At 41.1% G+C, this 27,315-nt stretch overlaps 1 protein-coding gene across 9 annotated transcripts in view; it reads left to right on the top strand.

Annotated features, from left to right (window-relative positions):
• cul2 (cullin 2) overlaps positions 1-26,990 on the top strand; it is an 89,188-nt gene extending 62,198 nt beyond the window's left edge. For 8 of the 9 annotated variants that reach the window (XM_080212297.1, XM_080212259.1, XM_080212278.1 and 5 more), the window contains exons 11-21: positions 2,170-2,277; positions 5,084-5,143; positions 5,991-6,119; positions 6,406-6,492; positions 7,455-7,610; positions 9,337-9,414; positions 12,471-12,537; positions 14,806-15,008; positions 20,014-20,115; positions 22,328-22,444; positions 24,410-26,990. In XM_080212297.1, coding sequence (XP_080068423.1) covers positions 2,170-2,277; positions 5,084-5,143; positions 5,991-6,119; positions 6,406-6,492; positions 7,455-7,610; positions 9,337-9,414; positions 12,471-12,537; positions 14,806-15,008; positions 20,014-20,115; positions 22,328-22,444; positions 24,410-24,541 — 1,239 coding nt within the window. In that variant the 3' untranslated portion in view covers positions 24,542-26,990. The other variant, XM_080212321.1, reaches the window with a different exon arrangement.
• Positions 26,991-27,315: the final 325 nt, after the last annotated feature.

The following is a 27,315-nucleotide window of genomic DNA, read 5'->3' as shown; positions in this document are numbered from 1 at the left end:
ATGAGGCCGAGACACGGAGGTAGGTGTTTTTAAACCCGAAAAAAAACTACAACTACCGGTAAGCGTCCTAGTGACGACTTCCGGTTTCTAACTAATTTAAAAAAAAACCGCCGAAACTCGCGACTTAACACTAAAAATAAAAAGTTAAACGGAATAAACAGAAAATTATACCTTATTTTTGCCTCCTCGCACGCCCAAAAATCGCTGCCTCTCGACTCAGCTCCACAGGAACAATGAGGCCGAGACACGGAGGTAGGTGTTTTTAAACCCGAAAAAAAACTACAACTACCGGTAAGCGTCCTAGTGACGACTTCCGGTTTCTAACTAATTTAAAAAAAAACCGCCGAAACTCGCGACTTAACACTAAAAATAAAAAGTTAAACGGAATAAACAGAAAATTATACCTTATTTTTGCCTCCTCGCACGCCCAAAAATCGCTGCCTCTCGACTCAGCTCCACAGGAACAATGAGGCCGAGACACGGAGGTAGGTGTTTTTAAACCCGAAAAAAAACTACAACTACCGGTAAGCGTCCTAGTGACGACTTCCGGTTTCTAACTAATTTAAAAAAAAACCGCCGAAACTCGCGACTTAACACTAAAAATAAAAAGTTAAACGGAATAAACAGAAAATTATACCTTATTTTTGCCTCCTCGCACGCCCAAAAATCGCTGCCTCTCGACTCAGCTCCACAGGAACAATGAGGCCGAGACACGGAGGTAGGTGTTTTTAAACCCGAAAAAAAACTACAACTACCGGTAAGCGTCCTAGTGACGACTTCCGGTTTCTAACTAATTTAAAAAAAAACCGCCGAAACTCGCGACTTAACACTAAAAATAAAAAGTTAAACGGAATAAACAGAAAATTATACCTTATTTTTGCCTCCTCGCACGCCCAAAAATCGCTGCCTCTCGACTCAGCTCCACAGGAACAATGAGGCCGAGACACGGAGGTAGGTGTTTTTAAACCCGAAAAAAAACTACAACTACCGGTAAGCGTCCTAGTGACGACTTCCGGTTTCTAACTAATTTAAAAAAAAACCGCCGAAACTCGCGACTTAACACTAAAAATAAAAAGTTAAACGGAATAAACAGAAAATTATACCTTATTTTTGCCTCCTCGCACGCCCAAAAATCGCTGCCTCTCGACTCAGCTCCACAGGAACAATGAGGCCGAGACACGGAGGTAGGTGTTTTTAAACCCGAAAAAAAAAACTACAACTACCGGTAAGCGTCCTAGTGACGACTTCCGGTTTCTAACTAATTTAAAAAAAACCGCCGAAACTCGCGACTTAACACTAAAAATAAAAAGTTAAACGGAATAAACAGAAAATTATACCTTATTTTTGCCTCCTCGCACGCCCAAAAATCGCTGCCTCTCGACTCAGCTCCACAGGAACAATGAGGCAATGAGAAGGTAGTCAAGAAGGCATACAGTGTGCTTGCCTTCATCGGCCGGGGTATTGAGGTTTTAAAATTAGCAAGTCATGTTGCAGCTTTATAGAACCTTAGGCCGCATTTGGAATATAGTGTTCAATCCTGATTGCCACACTACCAGAAGGATGTGGAGGCTTTGGAGAGGGTACAGAAAAGATTTACCAGGATGTTGCCTGGGATGGAGGGCATTAGCTATGAGGAGAGGTTGGAGAAACTTGGTTTGTTCTCACTGGAGCAATGGAGGTTGAGAGGAGACCTGATAGAAGTCTCCAAGATTATGAGGAGCATGGACAGAGTGCATAGTCAGAAGCTTTCTCCCAAGGTGGAAGAGTCAATTACTAAGGGGCATAGATTTAAGATGTGAGGAGCAAGATTTAAAGGAGATGTCCAAGGCAGATTTTTTACACAGAGCAGTGGATGCCTGGAACTCGTTGCTGGGGGAGGTAGTGGAAGCAGATACGATCGTGACTTTTAAGAGGCGTCTTAACAGGTACGTGAATAGGATGGGAATAGATGGATGTGGTCCCCTGAAGGGTAGGGGGTTTTTAGCTCAGTTGGGCAGCATGGTTGGTGCAGGCTTGGAGGGCCGAAGGGCCTGTTCCTGTGCTGTAATTTTCTTTGTTCCTTGTTTAGCATTTGTTTTGAGATGGATCCCTTCAGGTGGTTCTGCAGTCCAGATAGAGATTTCAGTTTTCCTCCCGAGATTAATCTTTTCTTTTTGTCTTTTTGATCAGATGCCTACACAGTTTGTGGAATCTGTTCTCGAAGTTCACAGTAAATTCCTTCAGCTCATCAGTTCAGTTCTTAACGGTGATCAACATTTTATGAGTGCCCTTGATAAGGTAAGTTTTTTTTATATAAGACTTGCATCCTTGCTTCTTATGAACGTTACTTGGCCTGAAACGTGTGGTTTTGCACTCCTGGTGGAAAGTGCACACAATTTTCCTGATAGATCAGAAAACTTGGATAAATGTTTTAAAGTAATTCATTAATTTTTTATTAAAAAGATCATGCCGAGTGACCTGGTTAAAGTTGCTGGGTGCCTGGGTTAGAATCCATTCTTAGGTTAAATGAGCCAGTGCATCTTAAAAGTTGCTGCTTCTCTTACTTGAGTAAAGAAAGAAAAGGGCCCTTCTCAAATTTCAGCAAAAATAAAGCAGGAATCAATAATTTTTGAAGTACTTACAAATGTATAATTATTAACCTGGCAAATTCAGTCCTGACAAGTGTAGTATGGCTAAATGATGCCCTCTGCTGTTAGAATTCCAGAATGTTTTTTCTGTTAAAATATACATCCAGCTGCCTGAGTTAAATCACAGATCATCTGAAGTACAAATGGTAATTTTCTGTTACGGAATCACTTGATTCCTGAGTCTTCAGTCCCCGTTGCATCTTTCTTAATGCCAACAGGTTCCCAACGTGTATACATCATTACTCAAATGTTAGAGTAATATAATTTGGTTGTACTCACTATTTAATCCATGTAGCTTCACCTTGGTCAAACTGCTGAGATGCACTAAGTGGGAGGTTAGTTGCTGGCTCCCTTACAAGGAGAAGAAAATGTAGCCCAAAGTCTCATGTGTTTTTGTGGTTGTTATGGATTGATAGTGGTAGAATTCAGAGAGCTGTTCACTTTCTTACCTTGCCCAGGTAAATGACATGCGAAGGAAGGAATAAAGTAATTGGTGGTGAGAGGTACAAAAATCAAAGATGCTAACTCTGTTCTCTATTAGAAAATAACTTGTCTATGCTCCTCGGGTACCTGTTCAACCTGAGAAATATTTCAAGATGAGGAGTGCCCTATTCTGCAATATCTCTGCAATCTCTGTGTTTAAGAGCATAAGAACTAAGAGCAGGAGTGGGCATTTCAGCCCCTCGAGCCTGCTCCTTCATTCATGATCATGGTTCATCTTGACTTGGCCTCCACTTTTCTGCCTGTTCTCCGTAACTCTTCAACCCATTAAATTAAAAATCTATCCAACTTGCCCAATTTACTCAATGTCCTGGCATCCACTGCACTCTGGGATAGTGAATTCCACAGAAGTAGCTATTCCTCATTTCTGTTTTAAATCTGGTACCTGTTATCCTAAAACTATGACCTCTTGTTCTAGATTGCACCACAAGAGGAAGCATCTGCTCTATGTCTACTTTGTCAATACCATTTATCACCTTACATACCTCAATTAGAGATCTCCTCTCATTCTCTTAAACTCTAAATTGCTGTTATTTAATTTAGCCCCAATTCATTAGCGCTTAGAGTGAGAGGGGATCTTATTGAAACTTATAGAATTCTAACTCGGTTAGATGGAGTAGATTCAGAAAAGAATCTTCCTGATGGTGGGGGAGTCCAGAACTAGGGGTCTCAGTTTGAGGATAAGGATAAACCTTTTAGAATTGAAGTGAGGAGAAATTTCTTCACCAAGAGGGTGGTGAATTTGTGGAATTCACCACTCAGAAAGTAGCTGAGTCCAAAACTTTGTGTGATTTCAAGAAGGGCTAAAGGCATCAAAGGATACGGGAAGAAGCGGGGATCAGGATATTGAATTGGATAATCAGCCATGATCATAATGATGGGAGAAGCTTGAAGGGCCAAATGGCCTACTTCTGTTTCTATGTTACTAATCACTGGCCTTGGCTTTACTTGTTAAGAAATCAGTAACTTGCTGACTGGGAGTCAGGCATATATCAATCCAAGCACTTGCCTTTCTGTCAAATGGCATTAGAACATCAGGATGTTGCACTTCTGGCTTGCTCCCTTTCCCACCAGTTATCACTTCGAGTCATACTCTGCGACTACAGCAATCCCCAGTTCAAGGTTCCTCAAGCCACGAGGACAATTTGTGAAATAATGGCCAGCCTATCAGCTGAACCTTGTACACCATTTATTCAGCTTGTGCGAATTTCTTTGTATCCACCAGGGTTTACAATCTGTGAAGGGTTTCCGTTGAAGTGGATTTTGCAATCATCGAAAGAGAGCATTTTTCAGCCCATTGGTGCTCTCAGTTAATTGGAGGGACATTCTCTTTTCTCAACATTGCAATGCACTTTCAATTTCAGTCTCTGAAGAGGTGTGAATATTTTTCATTTTTATACTTGAGGCCGTACAGTAAGTTGGTACGTTTTGCATCGTTTTTCTCAGCAGTTAATGCTGTGAGCCTGCATCCACAAGGAACTATATCAAGACTGCCCAAATTAATTCCATGCATGTTTCTTCCAACCTACAGTGTGGCAGAAGACATTTGCCGGTATTTTACGACCTCGTCTGCGTGAGGCTCATAAGATCCTGTCTGAGGCCAATGGAGAATGCCGTTCAGCCAGCCTCTGTAGCCCTGATTCTGGGGCAGACGAGGTGGTAAAATTCCAGCCATTTCCTCACTTAGAATGAATTAGATTTAGATTCTGGTCCTAAAGGTGAAAGAGCAGGATGCTTACCCCAGTGCACCCTCTAACGATATCTTTCGGAGGATGAAGGAGAAGGATGCCTTGTTGTTTGTCATTTGTTTCGTAGACATTTGATGTTCTTCCCCCTCTGTGTTCTGTTTCTGAAAACACATTTTGTTTGGCTGTAGTTGAAAATGAGAGCAATAAAAATGACTATTGCCAACTTGTTGAAATAATGCCTGAAAGGTTGTGTTTTTTTTCTTATAGGCCCTAACATCAGTAGTAAACTATAGAGAGCCCAAATCTTCCTGCAAGGCTCCAGAGTTGGTAAGTATGGCAAACGTTAATGACTACAATATTTCTGTCCCCTTTGCACACAGACGTTCTGGAACAACATTGACAGATTTAGTTACGCTGATTTATCCTGTAAACAAACTTCCCAAAATATTAAATGTGCTGGCAATCCAAATCAAAACCAAAAAGTACTGGAAACCCTCAGCAGGTGAGATAACATCTGTGGCGAAAGCAAGCCATTCAGCAATTCAGTTGGGGGACCCTCCTCCAAGCCACCACATTTGCCATTTTGACTTCTTTCCAAGGACAGAATGTTCATTTTAGCTCAGCCCCCAAAATCAGGCTTGACTTCAATTACATCTGCATTTGCCTTGAGACTCCACAGTGCTTTTGTGGCTTAAAACTCCAATTTACTGCCATAGATATTAGGAAAAGACAATGGTGAACTGATTTCAGAGAATTGGAGAAATGTATGACACACACAATCATAGATGCCTGTAGTGCAGAAGAAGGCCCTTCATCCAGCTGAGTCCGCACCGACCACAATCCCACCTAAGTCCCACAACCCTATGCATTTACCCTAGCTAGTTCCCCCTGAGGGGCAACTTAGCATGGCCAATCCATTTAACGCACTACATCTTTTGGACTTTGGGAGGAAACCAGAGCACCCGGAGGAAACCCACATAGACATGCAGAGAAGGTGCAAACTCCACACAGACAGTGACCCAAGCTGGGAGCCCAGCTCCCTAGTGCTGTGAGGCAGCAGTGCTAACCGCTGAGCCAACACTGCCACCTTGTTGCCCATGAAGAGAATTCAGCCCATTGTGTCTGTGGTGGCCGAGAAAGAGCTAATAGTTTTTAAATCTAATTTTCATTGCAGCTAGCTAAGTACTGTGACAATCTATTGAAGAAATCTGCAAAAGGAATGACTGAAAATGAAGTTGAGGACAAACTGACCAGCTTCATCACAGTCTTCAAATACATTGATGATAAGGACGTCTTTCAGAAGGTAAATAGCAGTTCTCTGATTTTTGGCAGAATAAGGCAGCATTTTGGATAAAATTATTTTAGCTTGAGCTTCTTTGATTACGACAAAGTTATTGTAATTACGTGCAGAAACTATTCTTGCCTTTTAAATGGCGAATGATTAAACAGTAGTTATATATGGTGAAGCCATGCGATCACAATAGTTCTCCAAAGCAATTGAATGTAATTCCTCTTGTGTAGTTTCTCCCATATGCATTCAGCTGTCACTCTGAATCCAAGCTTTCTGTGTACTTTTTCTCCAACCTTAGTTCTATGCCAGAATGCTGGCGAAACGATTGATACATGGCCTTTCTATGTCCATGGATTCTGAAGAAGCTATGATCAATAAGCTCAAGGTTTGTAACCTGTCTTTAAGAATAAATAAAAGCATGCCTCATTAAAATTTAGTTGGGATACTTGATGGGCTGTTACAATTCTCGGTAGTTGATTCCTTCTCAAATCTAGTTCTGGGAATACACAAAGCGTGCAATTAGGAGTTTAGTAACCAACCATAAAAATATATGGGGGTACTTTCAGCACTGCTTTAATGGGATTTATCTTTCTACAATGGAGGTAAGCCTTTGAATCCAAGTGAGTTCTGAAGTTAGCGACAGGCCCTAAAAATTGCTTTCTTTTTCCTTAAATTGTAAGCTGCTCTTCTGAGCGATTTATCCCTCAAATGTGGGCAAGGTTATTGTGATTCTAACCTTGAATTTAATTTTGCAGCACAGTACAGAAGGAAATAAATAACAACAGAAAATGCTGGATAAGTTCTGCAGGTCTGACAGCAACTGTGAAGATAGAAACAGAGTTAAAATTATGAGCCGGTATGATTTCAGATCAAACGTACTTGGCTGGCTGAAAAAAACAGAGCAAGAACAGGCAACTCGCAACTTAAATCTCTAAAATGTGGGGGGGAAAAGTGAATATGATTGAGGATAGCATATCCTTTAAACATCTCAAATTAGCATTTTGAAAATATACAAATATCATTTGACAAACTAAGTACTTTTTTTTTGGGCTAAATCTGTCTTGGGAGTTGTGTACAATATTTCCTCTTAGTGTTTTCAAAGCTTAAATATTACCAAAAAAATTGGAAAAAATTACCCGCAAAGCTTAATGTTTTCACAAAAAAGCGACCATAGCTGATTATTTTAGAGTATTGCAATTGAAGAAAATTGTTAAATACAAATTCTGTCCGAAGTATCTCAGCAAAATTCTTTCTGTAAATATTCTCGTGATTATGATAGCAGACTGTTTTGATGAAATGGTAATATTTTTCTGCACTATAATAAAGGTAGTTACTCTTTCATTGCAGCAAGCCTGTGGATATGAGTTCACCAGCAAGCTTCACAGGATGTACACTGATATGAATGTCAGTGCTGATCTAAACAACAAATTTACAGCCACTTTTTTAAAGCAACAGGACACTGTAATAGATCTTGGAATCAGTTTTCAGATCTATGTGCTTCAAGTAAGTTGAATCACTGGTTAACTCTAGCCCTCACTTGATCCTTTTGTGATTAAACTGCAACCCTTTGTTCAGCCAATACTGATGATTCTTGAATAGAGAGACCCTATGAAACATGCTTGGATATATTGGCATGCATGTTTGTGAAGCAAGTTTTCCACAGCATGTTTCAAGAGGGTTTCACAATGCCACAGCTAAAAACTTGGAGAGGACAAACGTTTAGTAACAGGTTTGGTACAGTTGCAACACAGTGGTGAAGATTTTTGTGACATGACATACGTTCTTCTGAAAACATTTTGAAAAGTTTGTTCTGTAAACACAGTATTAACTGGAAAAATTAATTGGGTAAGTTTGTCAGCACTTTATTTAGTAAATGCTAAGTGTGTATGTTTCAGATTATCAGTTTGAGTGCAAATAAAGTTATTTTTTGAAGTTTTCTGGTCTGCACAGCTAATTTGTGCTTGAATGCATCCACTTATGGAGCTAACAAGTGGTTGATTTAGTTTTAAGTAGACAACTTTAGCTTTTTACAAACTTGTCCCAGCACTTGCAAAAATATCCCTTCCTTTTTAAACCCTATTGTATGTATATTAATACATACAAACCCATATATGATTAAGCAGACTTCAATATATCATCAAATCCTGATTGCCCAACAGATGATGTAGAAACCTCTACTCTGCCACTGAACTTGACCAGCAACCAGTTTTGCTTCTTGGCTGGAGAAGACGTGTAGTCACCGGTTAGCAGACAATATACTTCGTGAAAGATTAGCCAAAAACAGAAAAATTGACGCTCTTTCTGGAGGGCAAATGACAGCTGATTGAACTGGGGCATTATCATTCATTCATTGTTATTCATTATTTTGTAGCTATATGAGAAACATTCCAGATGATCCTAGTGATTCTGAATTCTGATTGTCTTTTTTGACCTCACTAATATTAATAGTTTTATTTTTCTTAAAAGAGAAATCTCCAAACAGGTGCACTGATCTGAAAATCAATTCTTTTAACTTTCCTCATCAATGTCTATGTGGTTAATTGTATGGTTAATTATTTCATAAGGCTATATGAAGTGTTTTGAGATATTCAACCTTAATAAAATGCTCTCTAAATGTAAAGGTTTTTATTTGGTTATTCCAGCTAATTAGTTACTAGCCATATACACAGTTGTGGAGGTATCAGGTCACTGATTCACCTTCTGTGATATGTACTGAAAACAATCCGAAGAACTACAGGGCTATAATATAGTGGCAAGAGGACTAAGTTGTGAGAAAAGGCTGGAAAAGCTTAGGTTTTTCAGCCTTGAAAGGTGGCACTTGAGCAGGTATGTCAACATATATAGGGGCAGTAAGTAGTACTTTGTTTGAGAACCTGAAAACAAATTCACATTATTCTTTGACTGTAAAACATGGGGCAAAGATTTAAAGTGTTGAAAAGTATGTTTAGGTTTGATAATGCAAAACTGAAATAGACTCCGAATTGGATAATAGTCATTTGAAAAGTTGATTCCTGTGACGGGAGCTATAGGTCCTGTATGGTTGGCTGATTTATGATCCAAATGGCTTTCCTCACCCCTGTCTGTATAATGAAGTCAATACTGTTCCTTTGGTCAATTTTTTGACCCATAAAACGCGATGGAATTGAGTCGCCCATTTTAAGTACTTTTAAATTAATCTGTTTTTCGTCTGTTTTTAATGCAGAAACTTTTATCATTTTAATTATTTTAGGCTGGTGCGTGGCCTCTGACTCAAGCACCTTCATCAACATTTGCCATTCCACAAGAACTGGAAAAGAGTGTACAGATGGTAGGTTAGTAGGTGGTGCTTCCTTTTGAAATTTAAGGATGGAGTTAAATTGACACATTGTATGTCCTAGTGAACCTTGTGATTGTTTATGTGACTTTAATGTATGATTGGCTGGCTTGTCTGATTAAGGCCACTGCTCTATATAGGTCACATGCAAAGGGGGTGCTGTGAGAGTAAATTTATCCTGGACATGGCACATGCTTGCAGCTCTGGTGTGTCAGTTGAAGGGAGGGAATGGGTGGGGGGTGGGGAGTACACATGGAGGCCAGTGACACTGTATAAGCAAACAGCTCTATTTGGCTGGTGTCTGGTATCTTCAGTTTTCCACCTGCAACTATTCCAGGCAAGTGGTAAGTATTTCATCACATTTCTGACTTGAGCCTTCCAGATAATGCAGCCTTTGAAAAATGGTCAAAGATTGAGTCCCTCATTTCAGAGTCTAGCCTCTGAACCTGTAGCCATGATACTAAAATAGATGATTCAATTCAAGTTTCTGGTGAGACCAAAATGTTCTATCTATTTAATTCCAAGGTAGAATGTAACTGAAGTTTAGAAGATCACTATTTCTGTCTGGATACAAGACCCATGGAATTCAGATAGTGGCAGGCTCATTAATGAAGAGCCTATACTTGGTAGTTTTGTTGCTAAACATAACGTAAGAACATAAGAAATAGGAGCAGGAGTAGGCCATCCAGCCCTTCGAGCCTGCCCTGCCATTCAATAAGATCATGGCTGATCTGAAGTGGATCAGTTCCACTTTCCCGCTTTCTCCCCATAACCCTTAATTCCCTTGTCTGTCAAAAACCTATCTACCCGTGACTTAAATATATTTAGCAAGGTAGCCTCCACCACTTCACCACCCTTTGAGTGAAGAAGTTCCTCCTCAACTCTGTTCTAAACTGCACCCCCCCCCCCCCCCCCCCCCCCCCCCCCCCTTATCTTGAGGCTGTGCCCTGTAGTCCTGCTGTCCTTTCTGAGCAGGAAGACTCTCTCTACCTTTACCCTATCCATCCCTTTCATTATCTTATATGCCTCTATAAGATCCCCCCATATCCTTCTAAACTCCAACGAGTACAGACCCAGTCTATTTAATCTCTCTTCGTAGTCTAACTCCCTCATCTCCAGTATCAGCCTAGTGAACCTCCTCTGCACTCCCTCCAAGGCCAAAATGTACTTGCGCAAGTGCGGCGACCAGAACTGCACACAGTACTCCAGCTGCGGCCTCACCAGTACCCTGTACAGTTGCAGCAAGACCTCCCTGCTTTTATATTCTATCCCCCTCGCTATAAAGGCCAGCATCCCATTTGCCTTCTTGGCAAACCCGTGTACTCTGCTAAATCTCACTCTTCTCTGCTGTAAGGAGAACAAACTAGCTGTACCAATCTTTCTACATAACTGAAATCCCTTATCCCAAATGTATTTCTGGTAAATCTCCTCAGAATCATTCCCAAGTCTTTAACTTCCTTTCTAAAATGTGCTGCCTGCATTGGATGCAGTACTCTGAGACCTAGCCAGTGATTTTAAAAGTTTAGCCTAACTTCCTTGGTTTTGTGGCAAGGATCTTGTATGCATTTCAAAAGACTTACGAAGCCCCAGATCTCTGTTCCTGTACCTCTTTAAATGTATCGTTTAGTTTATATTGACTTACTTCATTCTTCCTTCCAAAATTCATAATTTTGTCAGAGTTTGTCATAATTACTGGCAACCAGAAAAGCTATTTGACTTTAAAAATACAAGAGAAACAAAGAGATGCATGGAAATGAGAGTAAAATTATGCAGGAGTTTTACAATATTTTCAGGTTACTGTAACTGTATGAATGTAGATTTTGATGCTTTTGGAAATGAAGAACCCGACAATGACTGCTCTTTATACATAATATTGGATAACTGCATCCACTTGCATGCTCTGATCCCCTTACCCCTCAGTGCATATCGGCTGAATAATCGGGGGGGGAGCTGGGATTTTGAAGGTGATTTTTAATCCTCAATTCATACCCTATAAATGTTTAAATGTTTAAGATGTTTAAGGTGCACGGTGGCTCAGTGGTTAACATTGCTGCCTCGCAGCGCCAGGAACCCAGGTTCAATTCTGGCCTTGGGTGATTGTGTGGAGTCTGCACCTTCTCCCCGTGTCTGCATGAATATCTTCCACATTTCCTCTCGCAGTCCAAAGATGTGCAGGTTAGGTGGCATGGCCACGTGAAATTGTCTCTTAGTGTCCAAAACATTTGTAGGTTAGGGGGATTAGCAGGACAAATACATGAGGTTGCAGGGACAGGGTGTGGGTGGGCCACGGTAAAATACTGTCAGAGAGTCGGTGCAGACTCGATGGCCCAAATGGCCTCCTGCACTACAAGGATTCTATGATCTACTTGGCATTATCATGATTTCAGTGATGGGTATTCTGTGACACTGATGCTATTTGTATTCCAACCCCTTCTCAAGGCGAAAGTCCATTTTAAAAGAAGGAGAATCACTAAGGCTTCTGGACTAAGCTTTTGACCTCCGAGTCATAGTGGTTTACAGCATGGAAACAGGCCTTTTGGCCCAACTTATCCATGCTGCCTTTTTTTTTTTAAACCCCTGAACTAATCCCAATTGCCCGCATTTGGCCCATATCCCTCTATACCCATTGTACCCATGTAACTATCTAAATGCCTTTTAAAAGACAACATTGTACCCACCTCTACTACTACCTCTGGCAGCTTGTCCCAGACACTCACCATCCTCTGTGTGAAAAAATTGCCCCTCTGGATTCTTTTGTATCTCTCTCCTCTCACCTTAAACCTATGCCCTCTAGTTTAAGACTCCTGTACCTTTGGGAAAAGATATTGACTATCTACCTTGTCTATGCCCCTCATTATTTTATAGATCTGCTTAACATTGTGCATTAATTTTCACAAGAAGCTCTTAAATGTCTATTTCTCTTTGGATTGTTACTGAGGTTATGTAGTCATCTTCAAGTTTCCATCAATGTCAGTACAGAATTTTCTAAAAATGCAATCCAAGAAAAGTTTGGAATGTTTTGTCGAATGTGATCAATTTTCCTCTTGCAGTTTGAACTGTTTTACAACCAGCACTTCAGTGGTAGAAAACTAACGTGGCTGCACTACCTATGTACAGGTAAGCTCATTAATAATGATACATCAGATTCTCCATTATCTTCCCTCTGTTCTCCACTCAACATGCTAGTTAGGTGCAGTGGCCATGCTCCATTCTCCCTCACTGTACCCAATCAGGAATCAGAGTGTGACACCTAGAGATTTTTCACAGTAATTTCATTGCAGTCTTAATGTGAACTTACTTGTGAAACTAATAAATAAAATTTAAACTTTAATCAGAAAAATAAAAAATGGATGTCTATGGATTTCTGGATATGTTTTTTTCAGTAATAATGTATTTGCATGAAACAATTGAACCAGAGTTTGAGGTCAGTACATCGATATCCCATAGCTCTTTCAATAAGTTACTCATCAGTTACAAACTGGAGCCTTTCTGTGCTGTAAGAAGAACAAACTAGCTTTACCAGTCTTTCCGCATACCAGAAATCCCTTATCCCAAATACAGTTCTGGTAAATCTCCTCTGTATCGTTTCCAAGACCTTGACATCCTTCCTAAAATGTGCTGCCCACATTGGATATCCAATAAAGTTCAAAGGGCATTTAGGAAGGCTTTGTTTCCTACAAAGAGAGAGCTTTGCAGTGTAATTTTTATTTTTCCCTGCATATTTTTTCCTCCTGAATGGAAAACCTGATTAGTGTGCATTTTGTCTTTCTCATTGAGGTTTTCAATACAAAATACTGCGGATGTTGTAAATAGGAAATAAAAACACAAGTTGTTGCTGTATAAGCAGAAAGTGCTGGAAATACTTGGAGTTTGGGCACCATCTGTGGAAAGAGAAACAGAATTTTGGGCAAAAGAGTGTTTCATTGAAACATTAACTTTGGTTCTGACCACACGTGCTGCCAGACCTTTGGACATTTCCAGCATTTTGTGTTGTTTTTATTGATTGTAAAAGTTGACAAATTCATCTTAACATCGGGACAGGAGGGATATTCCTGGTCACTGTCTAAACTGTGCATGAAAATGTACGGTTTCAGCAAAGTAATGTACTGTTTAAGTCACTTTGTTCTTGCCTTTTCCTTTGACATGTTCCAGAAATGATGGTAAGTTGTAAATTTATAATGTTTTAAAACATGTTTTTGTATTAATCCTTGACTCCTAATAATTATTGGAACTGACTACAAATCGCAGGCAGTGCCCATGAGACTGTACAAAGCAGTGGTCCAGCCCTAGCTGGATTGTTGTGTACAGTTCTGGTCGTCATGCTGCAGTGAGTACCATGAAAAATAATTTAACTTGGATTGGTTGGTGCAATGTGTACATTGAAGAATCAAGAGCCTTGGAGACAATCTTATTGAGAATACCTGAATTAAATGAAATGATGGAGTAAATTTTCCAGTCCCTCTGCTGCAGGAGTCATCATGGGCGAGATGGAAAACTTGGTGGTCCATCTAAAGGTCCGTTGACCTCAGGTGGAAATTTGCGGTCACAGAACAGCTGCGACCAAAAAATCCCATCCTATTATCTTTCAACAATCTCTCGACGATAAGTGGGCAGGTATCCAATCTTAAAAGAACAGCGAACTGACGATTTCAATTTAACTACTTAGCACAAGTATGATAGTCAAGTTCATCAGGCCTTGTCCCAGGAAGCCTGTCTTTACGCACAACATGATTAATGTCTGGAATGACCTTTTGAATAGGGGAGTGGAAACACAGACTCAATCATTCAAGAGGCAGTTAAATGAAGTGATGGGGGAAACCAGTGATTCCCATCAGTGGATGGGCTGGATAGGTCAGTTGGCCTTTCTCCTCCATACTCCTGTTTGCATTCTTTAAATGTGGTGTATGTATGGAATTGGCTAACCATCAGTATAGTGGGGCAAATAGATTTAACTTGTTGAGGAAGAAATTGGTGAGATGTTTGGCCGAAAGAGCAATGTGAGAGAGAATAATGCACAGCAAATATCAATATGTTCTTGTATGTCAAAAATTCAGATAATTGTACTAACGCCTAATATATCTATACCACACTGGACTGCTGTGGTCTCAGAAGGCTCACTACCACCTTCTCAGGACAGTTGGAGATGGGCAATAAATGTGACCTTGCCAGCGACGTCTGCATTCCATAAATGAATAAAAGTACATATATATCTGATTTCTAGTTGTACCATTCAGTTCAGTTGCAGTGATAGCTTTACTATTTTATGTTTTTATTTGAATAACCAGATGGCACTGAAATGCATTTTAATACAATTGTTTCTCAAAATATGAAAATTTTTGAAAATTTCAATTTTTTTTCTCCTGTTTTATTTTTGTGGTGGAAAAGGTGAAGTAAAAATGAACTATTTATCCAAGCCTTATGTAGCTATGGTTACTACATACCAAATGGCAGTGCTGCTGGCATTTAACAATAGTGAAATAGTCACTTACAAGGAGCTCCAAGACAGCACACAGATGAATGAAAAAGAACTCACCAAAACCATTAAATCCTTACTTGATGTAAAAATGATCAACCATGATTCAGACAAGGCAAGTATGTTGATGAAGTGAAGATAACACTTCAATTTGATATAGTTCATTATGCTTTGCTGCTCTAATATTAATTTGGAAGAATTAATGTATAATTAATTCTTATGATGTGTTTGTATGCACTGCTAAGTATTTCAATGTGTGAAGCCCGAGAATAATAACAAAATGTAACTTGGAAATTAGTAAAATATATTATTTTTTGGCAGTGTTGTTCACTTCCTAGAACAACTTAGAGGCTAAGGTGATGGGAACTAATGCTATACTCAGAAAACTAAAAGTTTTATAACCATTTTGTAATTAAAAGTGCAATGACCATGAAATCATTGTCAATTGTTATAAAAACCCGATGTTCATTCGGGAAGGAAATCTGGCATCGTTAATTGGTCCGGCCTATGTGTGACTCCAGGTCCGGAGAAATGTAGTTTAGTCTTAACTGCCCCCTCGAGCAATAGGGGATGGGCAAGAAATGTTGGCCCAGCTGGTAATTGCACACGGTACAGTGATGCAGCAGGACATAGGCAAAGAGAGGGGGAAAAGGAACGTAGTAGTGATTGGGGATAGTGGGGTGAAGGGTATTGACACTGTCCTTTGTCACAATGACAAAGTGCACAGAAGGGTGTGTTGTCTGCCTGGTGCTCGGGTACGGGATGTCGCAGCTGGGCTGCAGAGGAACCTGGAGTGGGAGGGTGAGAATCCGGTCATTGTGGCACATGTGGGTGCCGGCGACGTAAGCAAAATGCAGACTGAGGATCTGGGGAGGGAGTATGAAAAGCTGGGAATGGAATTAAAAAGTAGAACCGACAAGGTGGTTATCTCTGGGCTACTGCCTGAACCGAGTGCAGACGGGCGTAGGGTTGACAGGATTAAGGAAGTGAATGGGTGGCTCAGGGATTGGTGTGGGAGGAATGAGTTTGAATTTATGGGGCATTGGCACCAGTATTGGGGTAGGTGGGACCTGTTCGGGCAGGATGGGGTTGGTCTGAACCGTGCTGGGAGCAGAGTGCTGGCGAATCGAGTAAAGAGGACTGTAGACAGGGCTTTAAACTAATTGGGGGGGGAGGGGAAGGTGCGAGGGTAGGTGATGTTACGAGGTCTAAAGTTAAGGAGAGGGTACAGGTAAGGGAAGAGGCCGAGGATGTCCCAATAATAGAGGGAGTAGGGGGCATGAGTATGGTTGGTGGCGTTATGGCAAATAGGGTCCAGGTGAAGGCTGGGATGAAAGCGCTTTATCTGAATGCACGAAGCATTCGGAATAAAGTGGATGAGCTGGTGGCGCAGATCGACACAAATGGATACGATCTGGTGGCCATTACCGAGATGTGGCTGCAGGGTGACAGGGACTGGGAGCTGAATGTACAGGGCTATCAAGTGTTTAGGAAGGATAGGCAGGAGGGAAAAGGGGGGAGCGTAGCTCTGCTGATTAAGGATAGCATCACGGTGGTAGCAAGGGATGATATTGGAGCCAAGGAGCAGAGGTTGGAATCGTTGTGGGTGGAGATTAGGAACAGCAAAGGGAGGAAGACGCTGGTGGGTGTCGTCTATAGGCCCTCGAACAATGACCTGGAGGTGGGGCGGGCTGTTAACGCGCAAATAAGTGCGGTGTGCAGGAATGGAACGGCTGTAGTTATGGGGGATTTCAATCTGCATATTGATTGGTCGACCCATGTTGGACGCGGGGGGCTCGAGGAAGAGTTCTTGGAATGCTGCCGGGATAGTTTCCTCGAACAGTGTGTGTTGGAGCCGACGAGGGAGCGAGCTATCTTGGATCTGGTGCTATGTAATGAGGCGGGTAGAATTAGGGACCTTGTGGTGAAGGATCCTCTTGGGGAGAGTGATCATTGTATGGTGGACTTTCTGGTGCAGATGGAGGAGGAGAAAGTGGGTTCCCGGACACGCGTCCTCTGTTTGAATAGAGGGGAGTACGGTAGGATGAGAGAAGAATTGGCGAATGTGGACTGGGGGAGCGCATTGGAGGGAGAGTTTGTTGAGGAGCAGTGGAGGATCTTTAAGGAGATCTTTCTTGGTGCTCAGCGGAAATTTATTCCGATGGTCAAAAAGGATAGTAGGAGGAGAGGTAATAAGCCGTGGATAACGAAGGAGGTGAAGGAAAGTGTTAAATTAAAAGCGGAGGCGTTTAGAGTAGCTAAGAGTAGTGGGCGAGAAGAGGATTGGGAGAGGTTTAAATGTCAACAAAGATTGACAAAGAAGTTGATAAAGAAGGGTAGGAGAAACTATGAAGCTGGGCTAGCGCTTAATATAAAAAAGGATAGCAAGAGTTTTTATAAATATATAAAAAGGAAGAGGCTGGCTAGGGTGAACGTTGGTCCTTTAGAGGATGAGAAAGGGGACCTAGTGGTAGGCGATGAGGATATGGCTAAGGTATTGAATAACTTTTTTGTTTCTGTCTTCACGGAGGAGGACGTGAATAATTTGCCGGGTGTTAGCGATGGAAAGGTGGTAGGACTGGAGGATCTTAATGACATTACTGTTACTAGAGAGGCGGTGCTCGACAGACTGGAGGGGCTGATTGTGGACAAGTCCCCAGGACCAGATGGAATGCATCCAAGGGTTCTGAAAGAAATGGCGGAGGTGATAGTGGATGCCTTGGTGGTTGTTTTCCAGACGTCACTGGATTCCGGGAAAGTGCCGGATGATTGGAAAACGGCTAATGTTACGCCGTTGTTTAAGAAGGGTGCCAGGCAAAAGGCGGGGAATTATAGGCCGGTTAGTTTAACGTCTGTGGTAGGTAAAATGTTAGAATCTGTCATTTAAGGAGGAAATTGCGAGGCATCTTGAAGGGAATTGCTTGATAGAGCAGACGCAGCACAGTTTCATTAAAGGGAAGTCGTGTCTGACAAATTTACTGGAGTTCTATGAGGATGTGTCTAGGGCGGTGGATAGAGGAGAGCCGGTGGATGTGGTCTTTCTAGATTTTCAGAAGGCGTTTGACAAAGTACCTCACAAGAGGTTATTGCAGAAGGTCGAGGGACATGGAGTTGGGGGTAGGGTGTTAGCGTGGATAGAGGATTGGTTGTCAAATAGGAGGCAGAGAGTGGGGGTCAACGGGTGCTATTCGGATTGGCGGATGGTGACTAGTGGAGTGCCCCAGGGGTCGGTGCTGGGGCCTCAGCTTTTTACCATTTATATAGATGATCTGGAGGACGGAACCGAGTGTAGGGTGTCGAAATTTGCTGATGAAATCAAGATTGGTGGAACGGCAAATTGTGCGGAGGGTGTGGAGAGTCTGCAGAAGGATCTAGATAGGCTGGGTGAATGGGCCAGGAAATGGCAAATGGAATTTAATGTTGGCAAGTGTGAGGTGGTCCACTTTGGTAGGAAGAATGGTAGGAAGGACTATTACTTACGGGGCGAAAAACTGCAGCAGGCGACGGTGCAGAGGGACCTCGGGGTCCTTGTGCATGAGTCGCAAAAACCCAGCTTGCAGGTGCAGCAGGTGGTCAGGAAGGCGAATGGGATGCTGGCCTTCATAGCGAAGGGGATTGAATATAAAAGTAGGGAGGTCTTGCTGCAGCTGTATAGGGCATTGGTGAGGCCGCAGCTGGAGTACTGTGTGCAGTTTTGGCGCCGCACCTGCACAAAGATATTTTGGCCTTGGAGGGAGTGCAGAGGAGGTTTACTAGGCTGATACCGGAGTTGAGGGGGTTGAGCTATGAGGAGAGGCTGAATAAACTGGGTTTGTACTCGTTAGAGTTTAGAAGAATGAGGGGAGATCTCATTGAGACGTATAAGATGATGAATGGGATGGATAGGATAGAGGTGGAGAGACTCTTCCCGCTCAGAAAGGACAGTAGGACTAGGGGGCACAGCCTCAAGATAAAGGGGGGGGCGGTTTAGAACGGAGTTGAGGAGGAACTTCTTCACTCAAAGGGTGGTGAATCTCTGGAATTCTCTGCCCGTTGAAGTGGTGGAGGCTGCCTCGCTAAATATTTTTAAGACGCGGGTTGATGGGTTTTTGATAAGCGAGGGGATTAAGGGTTATGGGGAGAGGGCGGGAATGTGGAACTGAGCAGCGACAGATCAGCCATGATCTTATTGAATGGCGGGGCAGGCTCGAAGGGCTAGATGGCCTACTCCTGCTCCTATTTCTTATGTTCTTATGTAATGTCCATGTACCATTTTTAAAAAATGAAAAAATATGGCAAAGCAGTGCTGTTATCACTGGACTAGTAATCCAGAGACGCAGGGCAATGCCCTGAGGACCCAGGTTTGAATCCCATTACTGCAGATTGTGAAATTTTAATTGAATAAAAATCTGGAATTAAAAGTAAAATGAAGACCATAAAACCATTGTCTGTTGTTGTAAAAGCCGATCTGGTTCATTAATGTCCTTTAGGCAAATAAATCTGCTGTCCTTACCTGGTCTGACCTACATATGACTCCAGACCCACAGCAGTATGTTTGACTCTGAAATGCCTCAGTTGATGGGCAAAAAATGCCGGCACCCACATCCCGTGAATGAGTTTAAAAAAGTAATGTCTCAGCTGCTTCCTGTGATCTTGAGTATTTGCAAAGGTCAGAAGGATCTGAGCTTGTTAGGAAGCTGTACTTGTGTTCACTGCCACTGAGTTACATTAGGAGTGCTTCATTTATCCTCAGTTCCCCTGGGCTAGGGAGTCTGGTAGGGCACAGCATCCAAGGCTTCCATTCTTAATCATTAACTCCTTCCCACTCCCCAAAAAAACCAAAATGCACTATTGTGGTTGTGATTCCTTCATGTCAGTTAGCTTGTTAATATTTGCTGCCTAGGCTCACACAGAAAAAACAGAATCTGAATAAATTCTGAGTTTCAAATTTAGAAAACTTAAATGAAATAAACCGCCGTAACAGCAGATTATTTCATCATAGCTCAGGTGTTCGAGTAAAAACGCAGGTAGATTTTGAAGCATCTCGGCCAAAAATACTTGATTGGGTGAAAATCAGGAGAAAAATACTGGCTGCTTGTTATTTGAGAGTCATGATTCTATATATGTTTCCCTCTCTGCAGGAAGATGTTGACCTGGATTCAGTTTTCTCTTTAAATATGGGTTTCAGCAGTAAAAGAACAAAATTTAAAATTACAACTTCCATGCAGAAAGATACGCCACAGGTATGAGGTTTATTTTCTTGACTGATCATCTTGATGAAACCAATTATTTTCTTGTTGAAAAGAGTCATCAAAAAGAAATTATTACATTTCCACTTCAAGTCTATTAAATCTGGAATTTTATTTTGTGGAATGGTACAGCACAGGAGGTCTCTACAGGCTTTTAGCAGTGAGCAATTGTTCAAGTTAACCCTGTAACTTTTCTCCAAATATTTATCAAATCCAGATCGCAGCAACAAGACGTGAAAAATAAAATTGCTTTGGTTGTTTTGTCGATCATCTGAAATATGTCTCTGTTTACTGACAGTTCTATAACTGGAAACAGTTTGTCCTTGTTAACTTAATCAAAATTTGGTGTTTTGGTAGGAAAAATGAGGAGAGTTACCCAGAATTGATGGCTGGCTGAGACCTAAATCAGTAGTTTCTCAAGTTTTAGCATCATCCCTTTAGTAAGAGCTAAGGATTTCATTTGTTATTTTTTAAGCACCATTCTCAAGTTTTTCTACCACCTTTTGAAGATTTGAGACTCCAGGTCTTACTGTTCCTAAACCCCCTTTTTTAAAATGTTCACCACTTAGTTCATATTACTTTCTCACATCTTTCCTTCCAAAATGTACCACTTCTTGGTTCTTCACATCACGTGTCTTCTGCTCTGTGTCTGCGCGTTTCACCAATTTGTTGCTGTCGTCCTGAAGCCTGATTGTTCACAATCATTCTGAATTTTGTATCAGCTGCAGACTCTGAAAATTCTAGCTTTTGTGTATTCAAGTCCAGGTCATTAATAAATATTAAAAAGAGCCGTGGTTGTTCTAATACTGACCTGTAGGGAGCACCATTGTATACTTCTCTTCAGTCTGAGAAAAACAACTGTTTGTCACTACTCTCTGCTTTCTGGCCTTGAGCCAATTTCTGGAGGAAAATCTGGTGAAACCTGTTGTGTATTGTTTGTGTCCAAGTGACTTGGGGTTTTATTCTTGCTCTTTTGCATCCCTAACAAAAGCTGCAGTAAATGGCTAGTGTGTTTGTATGTGTGCCTGTGTTGCCTTGTCTGTAGTTTGTTTTCAGACGACTAAAATTAAACCTCTACTTTCTTTCTCGTCTCCAATTCTGTATTTGTCTGCATCATCAAAGTTGGATCATTAAGATAAAAAAAAGTTGTAGTTCTTTCATTTACTGAGATGACTATATCATAATTAGACTAACTGTGATCTTTTAAATTGAGTTTATGTTGAATCTGAAAAATAGCCTTTGAAAGTACACAAATGGTTGACTTGAGAGACTCAAGGGAAATCAAATGTTCGTAACTGTAACCTGCTCTTCATGGATGCAAACACACTATTATTCCTAATTCATTAGTAATTAACCACCGAACTCCTCAGTAGTGATGAAAAAAGTCATAGAATTATTGCCAGATGGAGTGTCTAGAACCAAGGGGCACAGTCTCAGAATAAGGGGCAGGTCACTTAGGATGTAGATGGAGTCCCTTCAGTAAGGGTGGTGAATTTTTCAAATTCTCTGCCCCTGTGACCTGTAAGGAGCAGTCATTGAGTATGTTCAAGATTGAGATTGATAGATTTCTACACGTTAAAATCACCAAGGATTCAGGAGTAGGAGGGGAAAATAGTGTTGAAGTGGGACATCAGCTGTGACCTCATTGAATGATGGAATGGGCTTGAAGGGCTGAATAGCCTACACCTGCTCCTATTTATTTTATCTTACGGAACTTTCAGGACTGGAAATGGTCAAAATGCAGCACTGAACGGTTAGAACATAGAACATTATAGTGCAATACAGGCCCTTCGGCCCTCGATGTTGCACCGACCATTGGAACAAATCTAATGACCCTCTAACCTAAACTATTCCAATGTTATCCATTGGATAACAGTTATCAGACTGCAAAAAAATAAACATCCGTTCTCTAGTTGTAGCATACAGGGAATAGAAATGGTCAGTTTAGCTTCTGTTTCCAAAATATAAAGTGAAGGCAACTTGTATTAGCTTTTTTTTTATTTGTTGTACTAACAACAACTATTTCTCAGCTCTTTGGCTAATGTAAGAAATGGAAATGCATTGTTTTGTTTATTTGCTAAGTATAGCTTTATGCAATCCTTTTCATATAATCCATGTACATTACTAAAACACAAAACATATCTCACATCAGAACTCTGTTGAAACAGTCATGTTGGGTTTCTAGTTTTTGCTTCATTGCTTTCAGGAGATGGAACAAACTAGAAGTGCAGTCGATGAGGACAGGAAAATGTATCTGCAGGCTGCTATAGTCCGCATCATGAAAGCACGTAAAGTGCTCCGACACAATGCACTTATTCAAGAGGTAAAACATTCTTTTTAGGTGACCAAAGTGTTAGCAAAAACATAAGATTTGTTTTATGTGTAAAACAAACTGAAGTTATTTGATCTCTGTAAATTGAAATGCATTACTACTAGGGGCCATATAAAAGGATTAGAACATCATCTTTCACTTAAATCTTGACCAGGCTGATGGGTGGGGGGGGGGGGGGATGATTCCCCTCTCTACAGGTTCTTAAAAATTCCCATGCAATTAATTTAGACAGTTTCCGCTGAGTTCCTAGTTGGCACACCATTCAGAAGTAGTATAGGAAACTGAATTAAAAGCACGTTGTGAGGCTGAATAAAAGAACATAGATATTTATCTAACCTACCCTAAATCCACCAGGGAGTGCTTGATGACTGGGTGACAAAAGTAAGACAAGCGTTCTAGTCCACAGCACTGACATCCTTCGCCTTGGGTACATAAATTGACATGCCCACCCACAAAAACCTTCAGCAGGAACGCTGTACTGCTCTAATGCTCCTATTCTATCAGGTAAGCATAGAGCAACTGTGCGTGGTTTCTGAGAGCTGCAGATAGAATCTGATGGATTAGATGATTATGAATGGTGGACCTTGTGCCATCATTGTGTTCCGTATGAATAAAATATAGAACCCCTCTCAGGTTGATCACTAGTGATTTGTCCTTGGATCCTGATACCCTGTACATAATGGCTCTGAAATTACTACATGAAGAGCCCAGTATAATTTTCACAGAGATCGTAAGTTTGTTCAGCATATGCTTTCAGTAATACTTCCTTTTGAGGGTTGTGGTCTAGTTGCATTTCTTGTTCCAGATTCCCTGCCCCTTCACCTGTTCTTTTGGTGCCAGAGACCCAAGAAGCAACCTCACCCTTTCTCCTCTTTAATGCCACTCTAATCTTCGATCCAGAGACCGGATGTATGACTGGAGATGCATGTCAGAACTCTATGGAAGTCCTGACTCTCATACTTATTTCCCAATCAGAAGTTTCAACTTTGAACAGTTCACAGTACTTACCTGAATAGCTACCGCGCCCTCCCCCCTCCCCGCCAACACTTTAACTTGCTAAGCTACCCACCCTATCACCTACCCATTCACTCATTCATAACTCTCCCATTCACTAAGATTCAAACTGGCCCTTTAAACTTTACAGCTGACAATGTTGTTTAAAGAAAGGGGCATGTCCATCTTGCTAACTCTATTCCGCTTCATCAGAACTCTCCAAGGGATCTGCCTTACATTTCTGAAAAAACTGGGCTCAGAAATTCCTGGAAGAAACGTGGAGTAGCATCAAGTTGGGGAAGTTTGAGTGAATGATGATGATTGCTGCTCTTGCAAAGATCTGGACAGTTTCCATCATCATAAAGTAGGCAAGCTTCTGGCCTTTGCTCTGGCTTTTTCTCGTTGGTCCATCTGAGATCGGGAATTACAGCCACATACTAATTTCCTATCAAAAATGCTGCATTGTGATGATCATGTTAACCAGCTAAATCCCTGAGTTAGCAATGCAAAAAGAAAAGCTTGGGGCATAATCTCTTTATTGTCTATGGGACCTTGTGTCATGCAAGTTGGCTGCCATGTTTCTCAACATTACAGTGGTAAATACACTCCAAAGGAACTTCATTGGTCGTGAACTACTTTGGAATGTTCTGAAGTCATGAAAGGCACTAGATGAAATATAGGAACTTTCTTTGAGAAATTTATTTTGCAGGGGGAATTGCAAATCTGAGGTAAAGCTAAGAATGAGATGACGCTAGAAATAAACAACTAGTCGGTCAGTATTTGAAGGAGAAATGTAGATTTCCATTTCAGTGCAAAAAAAGTTTTTGTTCAGAAGATTATTAGCTTGCTGTTTGTAGGCAGCACTTTCTATTTTATTTACTTTTTCTACCATCTCTTCAGAGAGATTATATTTCTTGATTGTCTGTATTGAAGACTTCCTAATGCTTGTTCACTTCTCAACAGGTAATAAGCCAATCAAGAGCAAGATTCAACCCTAGTATCAGCATGATCAAGAAGTGCATTGAAGTTCTCATTGACAAACAATATATTGAGCGTAGCCAGACCTCAGCAGACGAGTACAGTTATGTAGCATGATGCAAGCTATTGGTATTTGGCTTTGTCCAAGTATGGGTGCAAAGATCTGCTGTGTCACTGATATGTTCCTGTGAGATGAAGCAGAGTTGTGCCTCCACCAGGTTCTTCAGTCCATCACCTGGCAGCCCTTTCTCTGCTGTTTACAGCCGAACCAGTGCCACATTGCAAGTGTCAATGCCTATAGATATCCCAACTCGTCATCGCCACATTGCTGTAATGGGGGAGTGCTTTGGTGCCATGTTTATCTCACAGGTGCAGTTGATATATTTTAAAACATAATTTAAGACTAAACACTGTAACGTGGCGGATAAAATAATTGTGTTTACACTGTAAATTTTTCATCCAAGACTGCAGAAAACATATGGCACTTGTTCCTTCACAAAATAAAGCCTGTATACTACCCCAGGTATATGTAGGTTTCAGTGAACTTAGACCATTACATCAGTGTTCTCTGCAGATCGCCCAGATGAACGAATCTATGTACATCAAACTACAGAAGTTTTCCTGAACTGTCACTACAGGAACATCATGGGGAATGTCTATACCAGTTTGCACTTCCATTAAAGGGATTTTTTTCAGATTGATTTCTTTCAGTGTTTCTCGTGTGCATTGATGATTGTCAGAACTCCTCCTAAGCCTTAATTATTCAGTCTGAACGCTGCAGTCTTTTTTTGGGTAGGTTGTCTTTTGGACCAGTGAAAATGGTTATGGCTTTAGTAATGTTTTCATAATAATTTCTGCCTGAGCCAACTCCACATCTTTAAAAAAATGTAAATTATAGAACATAACCAATTGATGGAGGAGTTTGAGCAGGAAAAGAAAGTGGGTCACACAGCATCCATGGTAAAGAGGAGGAGGTCTCTGCAGGTGCTGCTGCTATCAATCTGAATCAGCTAGAATGATCCAGCCTTTTGGGCGCTCCCCCCCCCCCCCCCCAAAACGTTCCAATGGGACAGTGACTGGCTCCCACCAGCCACCACCCATGGATACAGTTGAGACTGAGAGCACATTGAGCTGGGAAGCCGTCATCCTGGCATTCCCCACTTTTTGATCATTTTTCAACGGTTGAAATGGTCCACAAGAATGAGCCTGTCAAAACAGTTCTGATCTGATTTATGTTTAGCAACACCAAACTTCTTTTAAAAAAAATTCTGTGTAGATAAATATATCTAATGAAATTATAGATATCTATTATTAACATCCAGCAAAAGGTGAATCTGCCACTTGTTAAATCAGGAACTTTGCATGAAAATGTTTTTAACTTGTTAACTTATTTGATCGAATGAGGTCAGGTGGCTGGTCTATTAAATGACTAGTGTGCTTGAAGTCTTGGCAGACTTTCAGCTCTGCATGGTGTTGACAGTTGTAGGTGTTTAAGAGGATTGGCTATCTCCATTATTACCAACAGTGTCCGCAATCTCTTTTAAAGACGTATTTTATTTTTTAACTGTTTGGTGTGACCTTTGTATTACCAGTAGCCAAGTGCAGCTGGAATAGTGAGGAATAAAACTGTTTTACTACAGTTTGAGTTTGGCTGTTCTTGCCTGTGTAAAAGAAAAAAAATTGTAAATGCAATTTAAAATTTGAATGTAATCTAGTACTTTGTCTTTTTAAACAAATATGCTAATTTGAGCCCATTGACTTAAGACAGCTCTGGCTGCATCCATCCTCGCCCTGGTCCTCAGCCAGAGAGCAAGCACCTTTACCCCAGATAGCCCAAGAGCCTATTTCTATTGGAAAGCCACAGCTTGATTAAGTCACTGGTGGCTGAAGCAGCATTTCAGTTTCTAGATCCGGGAGACCGAGGAAGAGCCCAACGCTATTGGCAAACTGGAGTGGTCAGAACAGACTGCAGTAACTTCCAAAAATGAACTTTTCTGTAGAATGATGGTCGGCCAAGAAGAGCAGGAATGCTCCCCTCGGCCTGGGCCAAGAGTCCTTGAGCCGCCTCACCTCTGACCATGCCTTTACCTCCTATGGCTGATATGGCTACACCCCTCAACATCATTCTAATTTCATTTGGGGACCATTCTTTTGCTCCACCCAGAGCATCATTGCAGCCAATTAAGGGCTGGAGACTGTCCCACTGTTACTCAAATGAGACTTGAGCCTTACGCTGATTGACACAAGGGGGTTTTCCCTCCTGCCCCATACACTTCCCCTGTTACAATTCAACCGTCTTTTCTGTGCAAAACAGTTGCCTGGATTTTCTTTTAATTATATGATGCTTTATTTGCATCCTGAATATAGACTGAGGAATGTCTCAGGAATTAAATTGTTTGTATAACCAAATGATATTTGCACATCTAACTTTTTTGTAAAGAAATTATTTTCTTTCTTGCTGTCATTTACACATGCAATGTAATTCTTTTAATTGTAATCCTTGCTTCAGATTATCCTGCCACGAGGTGTAGAATGAGCAAAATATAAAGTGAACTTTATTGCTTACTGTAAGATCTATTACTTCCATTTTATGAAATCAGTCAGATTTTGATCAGTATTAAATAGGCAAGTGCGACTTGGCTGCTGATGAGCAGATTGTAGTTTTTGGGGGGCAAGACTGTCCTGTTTTATTCAAGCTTTGCTGCAAACAGAGGATTCAGAAACTCCTCAGTTGCTTTCAAGGTATCAAAACACTCTTGTGCTATAAAAAGTATTTTGTCATACCTGGATTAATTCATTATTCCTGCAAAGAAAAGAGTTGCTAAATTGCTGAAATAATTTTACCCCAATTTTTTTAAATGGTTTGTAACCATCTGTTACCTCGAGATACT

Source organism: Carcharhinus amblyrhynchos, chromosome 2, assembly GCF_965287045.1.
Source record: "Carcharhinus amblyrhynchos chromosome 2, sCarAmb.v2.hapA, whole genome shotgun sequence".
NCBI lineage: Eukaryota > Metazoa > Chordata > Chondrichthyes > Carcharhiniformes > Carcharhinidae > Carcharhinus > Carcharhinus amblyrhynchos.
Note: the sequence above shows the minus strand (reverse complement) of the source record. Positions and strands in the feature narration are given on the sequence as shown.